The 12,915-nt window shown below is 32.3% G+C and overlaps 1 protein-coding gene across 5 annotated transcripts in view; it reads left to right on the forward strand.

Moving 5' to 3' along the window:
* LOC126880186 (carbohydrate sulfotransferase 11-like) overlaps positions 1 to 12,915 on the forward strand; it is a 104,922-nt gene that overhangs the window by 83,866 nt on the left and 8,141 nt on the right. For all 5 annotated transcript variants that reach the window (XM_050643968.1, XM_050643967.1, XM_050643965.1 and 2 more), the window contains one exon: positions 9,320 to 9,553. In XM_050643968.1, the coding sequence (XP_050499925.1) occupies positions 9,320 to 9,553 (234 nt within the window). The remainder of the gene's footprint in view (positions 1 to 9,319; positions 9,554 to 12,915) is intronic.

The raw sequence follows: 12,915 nt of genomic DNA on the forward strand, positions 1-12,915 counted from the left end.
TCACAGTTTGCCGCCCTAGGCAGCTGCCTATATTGCCTAATGGATAAAGCAGCCCTGCCCTTCAAACCAAAATTTATTCACACCTTACAATATTGTTATTATGACATAAGGCTTGATTTTTGTGCAATCATTTGTGAAAAACTTCCATCGCTTCTTTCCATTTTCTGATGAGTCCAGATTCATGGTAAATGGAATCGTTTCATCCCAAAACGGTCGGCATTGGGCTAGTGAAAATCCTTATTATAGGATTCAACGTAATAGTCAATTTTATAAGAAGGTAAATGTTTGGTGTGCTGTTTTGCCAGATCGAATAATCGGACCGTATTTTCTGGATGAGACGTTAAATCAGGAAGTATATTTGGATTTGTTAAACAACTTTTTAATTAAATGAACTTCCCTTGGAGCAACAACATGATGGCTGTTCGTCACATTCGACTTTGCTGATAAGACGATGACACAGTATAAAGAGGGACAGTAGAACCACTCTCCGAAAAATTGGAAGTAAAATCTGTAGTCGCGCATGGCGACCGCGCAATGTTGGCAGTCGCTTTTGCCCCACTCTCGCATTGCTATTCGCATAGAAACGTACGGCTTTTAACAGGGAAAACCCGCATCCACCACTGATGAATTACCAATTGCGTACTGCCGGCATTACTTCCTGAGATCAAAGCGTCGACAGAAGAGTGATTTTACTGTGGAACCTCTATATACTGTGACGATGGCTTGATGAGTATTTTCCTGAAAGATGGATTGGAAGGTATAGACCGATATTTTTTCATCCCGATTTAACTATTTCGGATTTCTTTTTATGGGGCTTCTTAAAACAGAAATTTACGAAAGAAATAAAAATTATAATATTAAAGATCTGAAACAAGCATTCATTAATTCCGTAGAGGAATTACCCCATACATGCTAATAAACGCTTATAAAGAATTTAAAAATAGGGTGGAGAGATGTTTTGAAGTTGGTGGAGGCTACGTCGAATAGTTATTTTTTATTTACTGTTAGTTTTAATATTAATATTTATTGTTGTTTTGTTATTCTTTGTAAGGTAGGTTTTGAAAAATTTGAATTTTAAAAAGAGAAAAACGAAAAGTCCTAGGTAGGTACAAAGTTTACTACCATTAAACAATAAAAATAATAAACAATATTTTAAGTCTAAGATTTTTCGTTAAGAATTACGGAGACGACGAATATATAAGAAAGCAGAAAGGACACGGTCACGTATTCACTTTCTTTTCGTCTAGGAAAAGGGCCGAAAGACAGTTTCAAGTACTCAAAAATCTGAGTAAAGATGAAAAGAGAAAAGGCAGCTTTTGTTTTTATTTGATTCAGAGTTGGACCACCATCTCCAGATAGCTATTTCTGCCTCTCAGGCGTTATCAATGGAGCTGTGCAGTCACAACTCTGAACCAAACACTAGCAGGCTGCCTTATTTAAGGGAACTTACCGCGAATGCAATAATTCACCTTTAAGACGCAAATCAACGACATCTCCCGTAAAAAGAGGAAAACGAAAAGTTTGAGATACAAAGTTTACTAAAATTAAACAATAAAAATAATAAACAATATTTTAAAAGACTTTTCGTTAAGAAACTGCTTTCTGGTTGCATCCCGTATCTCCGGCTTTCTAAGCACGGAGACGGAGACGACGAATATATAAGAAAGCAGAAAGGACACGGTCACGTATTCACTTTCTTTTCGTCTAGGAAAAGGGCCAAAAGACAGTTTCAAGTATTCAAAAACCTGAGTAAAGATGAAAAGAGAAAAGGCAGCTTTTGCTTTTATTTGATTGAGTTAGACCACCATCTCCAGATAGCTATTTCTGCCTCTCAGGCGTTATCAATTCCATAACTTGAATCTGTTGTATGGGAAAACGTTGTATGGGATTTTAGAACTTGCAAATCTTTTTATCAAGAATGATATTTTTTGCTAACATTGAAACTAAAAAAAATTTTACTCTTAAGCACCCCATTCGTGGAGTAGATTTCGCTGTTCGAAAAAAGGGTAGTTCGCCCGGCGATTGATATAGACCAATTGAGGCCCTCAGAGCAACAGTGGCCTAAGCCACAAATTGATCATTTTTAGATTAAATATATCAATAAAAGCAGCACCGTTAAATCTTTGGAGTAACAGGGGCCTATACAACATACCTCTATATTTGACTAGATGGCGCTATATAATTTGTAGCGCCATCCCATAAAAATAATGGAAATACGAATGCAAACATTGCATTTATCTCAAAACCTCGTTTTGGGCAAAGGCATACTGAGCAAAAAAGCGTAACGCGCTGCAGTCGATCAGTGGTCTATCTATATCTTTTTACTAAGCGATACCGCTCATATGACGGACAAAGATGGCTAGACCACTCAAAATGAATATTGACCAATGGCGTTGGCATTGAGTGGGATATGACTAGCCTCGTCTACGGTTAACATGTCTCTGCTTAGGCCACTGTTGCTCTGATAGCCTCAATTATCATATGCTTTTTCTCAAGATCAATGAACACCGTATGAGCGTTTGTTTCTTTATTCCTGTATTTTTACATCAGCTGCCTTATAATGAAAATTACGTCTGTTGTTGAACTGCCTTGCACAGCAAAACTGATTATCGGATATTTCGGTCTTTTACGTATCCCTCTATCAATTATTCTCTCCCATATTTTCATGGTGTGACTAAGTAGTTTTATTGCCCTGTAGTTTTTACATTGTTATACAAGGTGTTTCATTGGGAAACGGAAATACTTTAATGGTGAATAGAGGTCACCGAGGCGGTTCTAGATATACATTTTTTGCTCTACCGACTTTTGTAACCGAGTTACAGGGTGTTTTATCGATCATTTCTTTTCTAAACCATAACTTTAGAACCACCCTGTATATTTTTTTGATATTTCGTACACATATGTCTCATTAAAAACCCAAACGACCGAAATACTAATCACTGTAAAAATCCAGGTCCGGATTAACAAAAAGTTATAAAGTAATTGTGACCTTAAAACAACACCCTGTATATTGAAATTTTGAAAATCTGTTTGCATATAAGAGCACAAAAAATTAAGTTTATTGGTTCGCTTCATTTTTTCAGCCAGACAATTTTTTTTTAATTTTGAAATTTATTCAATTTTTTTAAGAATTCTGACATTAAAAAGCAGGTATTATTAACTTTTAATTATAAATTATTTAAATTAATGAATAAACACTCATTTTAAAAATAATCAATAATTATTTACCACATTGGAACGACTCAATTACTAATGACAAGAATAATCCAGGTCCGGATTAACAAAAAAATATAGAGTAATTGTGACTTTGAACCAACACCCTGTATATTGAAATTTTGAAAATTTGTCTATCCATTTTAAAAGAGTTCATTGTGATTAAAGGTTCATTTTAATTTTTTGCGCAGATGATTTAATTACATCAATTTTGAAATTATATTGAAATTTTAAAGAACTCTGAGATTAAAAAGCAGGTATTAACTTTTAATTATTTAATGTTAATGAATCAATACTTATTTTAAAAATACTGAATACTTATTTACTACGCTGGCTTCATGGATTCTCTGGATTTGCACATCATTAAAAATTAAAATTGCGAGAATTGGGATATTTTAATGATTTAGCAAAAAACTAAAAAACAACTATAATAAAAAAAATTGTTTAATGATGATGATGGTGATGTTTGGCATGGAAACTAGTCCATTTGCCACATATTTTTGCATATTAATATAATCTTATTATAAGTTATTAATTATGGTATATTACGAACTGAAACTTGACTCTTACAAATCTAAATTATATATCCGGAAGCGTATAGATGATTGCATACGAGTTCAAATATTGATTTCTGATTGAGTGACAGCAGATGGGTTATGTTTGCTGGAAGTTGCACCTTACTTTTTACAAGGTTTTCAGAAAATATATCTGAAAGCGTTTTATTCTTAAAACATCCAAAAAGGATGTGATTAATATCACACTGGGAAATATTATCGCATGAGCACTTTCCTGATTCGATAATGTTGAATCTAGCCAGGTGAGCTGGAACAGCACCGTGACTAGTTTTTAGTCTAACGATAGTTGCAGCTGATCGTTTAGTTATGTTATATTGAAATATATGTGGTAATTCTGTTAAGGATGGTAACACAGGATGAATCTTATAATAATGATTATTTGAAGTATTCGCCAATACTTTCCATCTGTCTTTCCAGTTATAGTTTATTTTTTCATTATGAAATTTGGTTAGATCCGTAACAGTGAAAATATATTCTTGTATACCAGAATGCGTGGAATTCTTAGCAAGCTCGTCTACTATTTCATTACCTTTTATCCCGCTGTGACTTTTTGCCCAAATAAATGTTACATTTTTGTTTCTAATTTTATGTTTAATTTCACATATCAGCTCACAGGTCTTACGATTTAATTCAATATTATTAAGTCCGCTAAGAACTGACTTAGAGTCCGAAATAATCACTCCATCTTGTATACCCTCGTGCTCCAGCCAATCCAGAGCTTTCCCAATAGTTACTGCTTCTGCGGTGTAAATAGAGCAATGCGAATGAAGTTTTATTTTAAATGACTTGTTTTTGGAAGGAATGTACACTGCAGACCCTACCTTTCCATCGTTAAGTTTAGAGCCGTCTGTGTAGATTATGGTTTTATTAGTGTATTCACTCAATATGGATTTCAATAAAGTGTTATTTATTTTACATGATTCTGAATATTTCGGAAATATAATATTTAGTTTTTTGTAAATCGTGTCAAAATCTAATTTATAAAGTGGCTTGACATAGTTTGTTGCTAATGTAACCGGTAAATCATTGGTTTCCAGAAAAGTATCCGCTAACGGTGGAGAATTTTTAATTCTCCAGTAATTATTTACTAAATTTTGAATAGATAACTCATACAGCATACTCAGTAAGTCACTTGTTCTTGCTCTCAATTTTAGAACATACTTGGTTGCCAATAAATTTCTACGATTTTTTAAAGGCAGTTCATTACTTTCAGCAAGTAGCAGCGAACATGGTGTAGATTTCATAGCACCCAGAGTTATTCTCAAACTTTTAAACTGAATACGATCTATTTTTAGTAGATGCGTATTGCTTGCTGAACCGTATAATATACATCCGTAATCCAGAATCGATCGCACGTAGGTCCTGTAGAACATCAATGATACTTTAGGATCGGCACCCCACTTTCTACCAGTGACACATTTTAGAAGATTTATACCTCTTTCACACCTTTTTTTTACATATTGGACGTGTTTAGACCATAGTAATTTAGGGTCTAAGATCATACCAAGATATTATACTCATTGACAACTGGTATATCATATCCTGACAGGTGTAAACTATCAGGTGTACGTATCCTATGTCTCGTAAATATCATGATGGCAGATTTTTCTGGAGATATTATTAGGTCATGGTTTTTAGTCCAGGTATCCACCAGCTTCACGATGTGTTCCAGAACCCTTACACAATCATCATATGAATCACGGATGGAATAGATGCATATATCATCGGCGTACTGGATACATTTTATGGAATCTGTAAAAATGCCGTGTATACTCGCTGAAAATATGTTGAAGAGAATCGGGCTTAATACGGACCCCTGTGGTAATCCTGTATGAGCTATTCTTGGACCATGTAACTGATTCATATGGTCTCTGATATATAAAGTTCTGTTGCTAAAAGTATTTACTATATTAGCGGATAAATTTGTGGACAACCCCAGTTCGCATAACTTTGAATGCATTATTGTTAAATTAACACAGTCGTAAGCGCCTTTAAGATCTACAAAAAAACACGCTAAAAATTTATTTTTAGAAAAATTGAGTTGGATATCTGTTGTTAAGTGACTTATTGCATCTAATGTACCAAGACCTGATCGAAATCCGTATTGTGTACTTGGCAAAAGATTATAGTGTTCGGCGGTCCAGTTAAGACGATTTTTAATTATTCTTTCGAAAGTTTTTGTTATACACGACAATAGAGAGATGGGTCGATAAGAGGTTGAAAGAGTTTTGTCTTTGTTTGGTTTAATAAAAAGACATATAATTGTTTCTCTCATTTTGTTAATGTAATTTCCTTCCAAAAGCCATTCATTAAATATTTTTATTAAGTACTTTTTAGCCTTGTCGGGAAGGTGGTTAATTATCGTATAAGTAATATAATCTGTTCCGGGTGCAGTAGATTTTGTTGATTTAATAGATACGTCCAACTCTTGGATGTTTATAGGATTTTCTAGTAATTTGAATTTACTAGGGTTGTATGATTTTACTTGCTTTAATTCGTCTTGGACGTATGGTGGGGCGAACTTATCAAGAAACTCTTCTATTAACTCTTTTGAGATTGGTTGTGTTTTAGAATGATAATTTTTGTTAGCTAATTTATTAACAAATGTCCATATTTTACTGAGCGGTGTATTTTGATTGATGGTATTTACAAAGTTGATCCATGAAGTTTTTTGTTTTTTTGTGAATACAACCTTGCATTTAGCTTGTATGTGTTTAAATTTTAGATAATTTTCAAGATTTGAGATAAGATTGTACTCCCGAAAAGCTTTTTTTCGATGTGCTATTAAATTTTTACATTCATCGTCCAAAAAAATTGTTTAAACAATTCAACAATTTAACATAAATTTAAAATATTTGAAATATACCAGTTGCTCAAAATGTCCGCCATTTTGTTCGATGCATTTCCTTGCTCATTTTAAAAGATTTCGAATCGATTTTCTAATTACATTGGGATTATTCTTAATTTTTCTGACAGCTTCTTGTCACCTTGACAGAATTAATCAATATGATTTCAAAATTGCCGTAATTAAATTATCTGCGCAAAAATTTGACATGCACCTTTTAACGCAGTTTTTTATGCTCTTTAAAATAAGCAAACAAATTTTAAAAATTTCAATATACAGGGTGTTGTTTCAAGGTCACAATTACTTTATATTTTTTTGTTAATCCGGACCTGGAATTTTCTTGTGATTAGTAATTGGGTCGTTCCAATGTGATAAATAAGTATTGATTATTTTTAAAATAAGTATTTATTCATTAAGTTTAATAATTTATAACTAAAAGTTAATAATACCTGCTTTTTAATGTCAGAGTTCTTAAAAAATTCAATATAATTTCAAAATTAAAGTCATAAAATTGTCTGGCCAAAAATTGAAGCGAACAATTAAACTTAGTTTTTTGTGCTCTTTTCAAATATGCAAACAGATTTTCAAAATGTCTTTATATTTTTTTGTTAATCCGGACCTGGATTTTTCTTATGGTTAGTATGTCGGTCGTTTGGGTTTTGAATGAGACATATGTGTACCAAATATCAAAAAAATATACAGTGTGGTTCTAAAGTTATGGCTTAGGAAAGAAATGGGCAAAATCGATTAAACACCTTGTAACTCGGTTATAAAAGTCGGTAGGGCCAAAAATATGGTATATCTAGAACCGGCTCGGTGACCTCTATTCACCATTAAGGTATTTCCGTTTCAAAATGAAACACCCTGTATATCTTCCTTGTTTTTGTAAACATGTACTAATATACTGCTTCTCCATTGGCCTGGCATTGGTCCAACTTCCCTAATTCTATTAAATAAACCTGTTAACCAACTTGTTCCTGCCTCTCATAATGCTCCCCATACTTCTCCAGAAATATAATCTGGTCCAACTGCTTTTAATTGCTTTTTTAAGAGCTTGAATCACTACCTCGTTCGTTACTTTGGTCACAATTGCTGTTACTGTCTCCGTTAACTCAAACTGGTTACCTGTCAAATTCTTCATTTAATAAACTGTCAAAGTAATTTTTCCATCTCTTTTTGACATCCTTTGCTTGAATTAGTATTTTATTATGTTCATCTCATCTAATCTAATTAAAATCTTTTGCTTTCTTTGCTCTATGTTTGGCTATTATACACTCACCGGCAGAGAAAACGGGCACCCCAAAAAATGGGTCATTTTTAATGTCTTGTATTTCCTAAACCTGATGTCCGATTTAAGTAATTTTTTTAATATGTTATAGCCTTATTATTTATCAATATCGCTGTAATAATATTGTTGCTAGACAGGTACATTGTCATTGTATACAGGGTGTACGAATCAAACTGTGTTTTTTTCTCAAACTTTGGAACACCCTGTGGAATGTTCTAGCTTTTATAAAATACTAAAATTAAAACCCAACTATAGCCACAGATTTTCTTAACATTCTGTTTTTTTATTCATTCGCTTATGTTGGATAATAAAAAAGTTAGGCACTTTAACAACTACCCCTGTTTTTCGTCAATACAGGGTGTTTTTCAATAAGTACGGCAAGCTTTAAGGGGTAATTCTGCATGATAAAATAATGACAGTTTGCTTTATAAACTTATGCCCGCAAATACTTCGTTTCTGAGATAGGGGGTGTTGAAATTGTTCTTACAAACTGACGATTTATTTATTGCTCTAAAACGGTTTGTGATATGCAAATGAAATTTGGTAGATTTTAAGAGCTAGTTATTGCGCATTTTTTGGCATACAATTGAGAATTTTATATTCACCATTGGCGTGCATATGGGATATATCTAAAATATTTATACCCGTATGCACGCTAATGGTGAATATAAAATTCTTAATTGTATGCCAAAAAATGCGCAATAACTACCTCTTAAAATCTACCAAATTTCATTTGCATATCACAAACCGTTTTAGAGAAATAAATAAATCGTCAATTTGTAAGAACAATTTCAACACCCCCTATCTCGGAAACGAAGCATTTGCGGGCATACGTTTATAAAGCAAACTGTCATTATTTTATCATGCAGAATTACCCCTTAAAGTTTGCCGTACTTATTTAAAAACACCCCGTATTAACGAAAAACAGGGGTAGTTGTTAAAGTGCTTAACTTTTTTATTATCCAACATAAGCGAATGAATCAAAAAACAGAATGTTAAGAAAACCTGAGGCTATAGTTTGGTTATAATTTCAGTATTTTATAAAAGCTAGAACATTCCACAGGGTGTTCCAAAGTTTGAGAAAAAAACACAGTTTGATTCGTACACCCTGTATCCAATGACAATGTACCTGTCTAGCAACAATATTATTACAGCGATATTGATAAAGAATAAGGCTATAACATATTAAAAAAATTACTTAAATCGGACATCAGGTTTAGGAAATACAAGACATTAAAAATGACCCATTTTTTGGGGTGCCCGTTTTCTCTGCCGGTGAGTGTAGATAGAATGCGGTTATAAAATCCGCGGCGATATTTTCCAATAAAATTAAATGACGTAGGAACAAAAATCATATTGTAATGTTTTGATTAGAAAATTATCGTTATAAATTTGCAGGTGATGATGGTTCTAACTGGGGAATCAAATACCACAAATCCAATACAAATTTCAGCAAGTGCTGCACATTTGGATAATTCAACGTTAAAACTATCTCAGCTAAATTTGATGGAAGTAAAAGAATGTCTTAGAGACTATACGTTATTTTTGGTTGCTAGACATCCTTTTGAAAGATTGTTGTCAGCTTACCAGAATAAATTTTTGGACAATTCGCCGAACAACAAATATTTCAAAGTAAGTCATAATTTTAATCAATTTTATCAAAATCAACGAAGACTATTATTGATTTTAATTTAAAACATGAACTAGAACCAATTTCATACAAAGGGCCGGGTAAGATGATGAAAAATGCCCCCAACTCGATTCGAGTTCCATATAGGTCACCGTTTAGCATATATAGAGAAAATCACTTTTGAAATTTTTACCCCTCTAGGTGGTCACGTGACCTAGACCCTAATTAGGCTTTTTATGTTCTTATTTTTTTATCTCAGCCGCATCGAGAGCTATCAAAAAACTTTAAATAAAAAAGTTGTAACTTTCAAAACTGTCCGAAATTTTTTTTTTAATTTTTGGCGGAAAATTTAAATTTTAGGACGATTTTAAAATTTTAAATGAGTATAAAAAAATAACTAAGACATTCGTTTTCACGAAAAAAATTTATAACGTGTATTTTTGCATAATGTTTTACCCTGCATTTTTTCAGATTTTTAAAATTGGTGAAACGTACTTTTAAAATTTTAACTATTTAGAATGGGAAAAATACTTTTAAAAATAGAAAACCGCATTTTTTTGCTTTTTCATACAATTTTATACATTTAAAAAAAGGTAACACCGTCACTAGGATATATAAAAATCTGAAAAATAATTGGGGATTGCCTAATAAAAATTTTTTGTAGTGCCATCCATTTTCAAGATACAGTTGAAGAAAACAAAATTTTACATATTTTTTACGATTTTGCCGAAACTACTTACAACATTGTAATACAATTTTTACAGGTTTTAAGAGGTAGTTATTGTGTATTTTTTGACATACAATTAATAATTTTACATTCATCATTGGCGCGCATACGGGTAATGGTCTGAACTTTTTAAGGAAAAAAAGATAGTACGCCACTGACATATTTTAAAATAACAATCATTTTTGAATTCTTCGTTGCATTTGTGACAAAAAATATATCTTCCCTTTTTTCATACGACGCGCAGTTTTCATGCAAAAAATAAAATATCTTAATACTTCCAAAGTAGGTATTGGAATTAAGTTTTTATATGTACGAATTACTAGTTACACGAGTATGCTTTTTCTCATGAGGATCTTTCAGTGCGTCACAGTTTTTCGATTTCTTTCTAACGCATTAAATTGTATGTGACAGAAAAAAAGGCACGTCGGTGATTACATTTCGTCGGTGACATTTATAACATTTATTCTAGTTGTCAATAGATGGCGCTATAATCGAAATAAAAATTATTTTCGAATTATATAATATATCTACGAATATAATCTGTACAATTTATAAGACTATACAAATCAAAGAAAATACCATTTTATAAAAAATGCAATAAACACAATTGATTTGTTTTTATGCCAAATTGCAAATAAAATTTGACAACTGTCAGATTTAACTAAAATGTCATGTCACTAAAATGTATATTATCACGGACTTACCTTTTTTCTATCATTTGTGACGCACTGAAAAATGCTCATGAAAAGAAGCATATAATGTATGTAGATGTATAGAAACTTAACATAGTAGTTCGAATACTTTGTAAGGTTAAGATGTTTTATTTCTTGCATAAAAATGGCGCGTCTTATGAAAAAATGGGAAGATAGATTTTTTGTCACAAATGGAACTAGGAATTCAAAAATAATTGTTAATTTGAAATATGTCCGTGGCGTACTATCTTTTTTTCTTTAAAAAGTTCAGGCCATTACCCGTATGCGCGCCAATGATGAATATAAAATTCCTAATTGTATGTGAAAAAATGTACAATAACTACCTCTTAATACCTGCCAAATTTTTTTACAATGTTGCCAGTAGTTTAGGCAAAATCGTAAAAAATGTGTAAAATTTTGTTTTCTTCAACGCTCTGTATCTTGAAAATGGATGGCATTACAAAAATTTTTTATTAAGCAAACCCCAATTATTTTTCAGTTTTTTATCTATCCTAGTGACGGTGTTATATTTTTTTAAACACCATGTATAAAATTGTATCAAAAAGCGAAAAATGCGGTTTTTATTTTTAAAAGTATGTTTCACCAATTTTAAAAATCTGAAAAAATTCAGGGTGAAACATTATGTAAAAATACACGTTATAATGTTTTTTTTGTGAAAACGAATGTCTTAGCTATTTTTTTATACTCATTTAAAATTTTAAAATCGTCCTAAAATTTAAATTTCCTGCCAAAAATTAAAAAAAAAAATTTCGGACAGAGTTTTTTGAAACTTACAACTTTTTTATTTAAAGTTTTTCGCTAGCTCTCGATGCGGCTGAGATAAAAAATAAAAACATAAAAAGCCTAATTAGGCTCTAGATGGGTCACGTGACCACCTAGGGGGCTAAAAATTTCAGAAAGTCAGTTTCTCTATATGTGCTAAACGGTGACCTATATGGAATTAATAATATGGAATAAATGCCGCTTACATACCACTGCTATATACAATGATAATATACAGTGATGAGCGTGCTAATAACCGGCAAAATAGCATAGATAAAAAGAATTGAAACTAATTAGTCGAGCTGGGAAATTTAGCGATATTAACGTATCAATTTACATTATATTGATTTCCCACATTTAGACGTATCGGGCGAGTTTGGCAACTAAATACCACTGTCACAGTGACAGTTTTAGTTGACATACTCCTACTACTGTATACAGTGATGAGCGCGCTACTAACCGGCAAAATAGCGCAAAAGATGGAAAACGTAATACGTTGTGAAATAGAAAGAGATGAAACTGGTAAAGGTGTAAGATTATCGGTAGGAACCTATAAATGTACATTACATTACATAATTTCCCACCTTTAGACGTCTGTGACCGGAGAATTTTATAACAGGAGAATTTTATAAAATTTTATAAAATTCTCCTGTCACAGTGACAGTTGTCATACTCCTCCGATGAGTCTAAAGATGGGAAACTATGTAATGTAATGTAAATTTATTATAGGTTCCTATCGATAATTTTACACCTCTACTAGATTCATCTCTTTTTATTTCACAACTTATTAGGTTTTCCATATTTTGCGTTGTTTTGCCGGTTATTAGAGCACTCATCACTGTATACTGGAGATCTGAATGACCTGTACAGCTGTGTTCTGATGTCATTTTTGATATCGGAACCTTACTTGAGAAAACTGGAAGGATTCAGAAATTGTTGCTATCGATTGCTTTATTCACGTGGCCTTTTTTGACCCTTCCCGAATTTTTGACAATTGTCTCTGTCTATGTTTTATATTAAGTCCGAAGTCTAATCTTATCTCTTGAACTATAGAAGTATTTTGATGTGACACATCTAAAGCGGTAGTTAGATCGTTGTTGATTTGGCGACTTTGCATGTCATTCAGGCTTGTAACTTGTAACCCTTTCTCCACCTTGGCTCA

Source organism: Diabrotica virgifera, chromosome 2, assembly GCF_917563875.1.
Source record: "Diabrotica virgifera virgifera chromosome 2, PGI_DIABVI_V3a".
NCBI lineage: Eukaryota > Metazoa > Arthropoda > Insecta > Coleoptera > Chrysomelidae > Diabrotica > Diabrotica virgifera.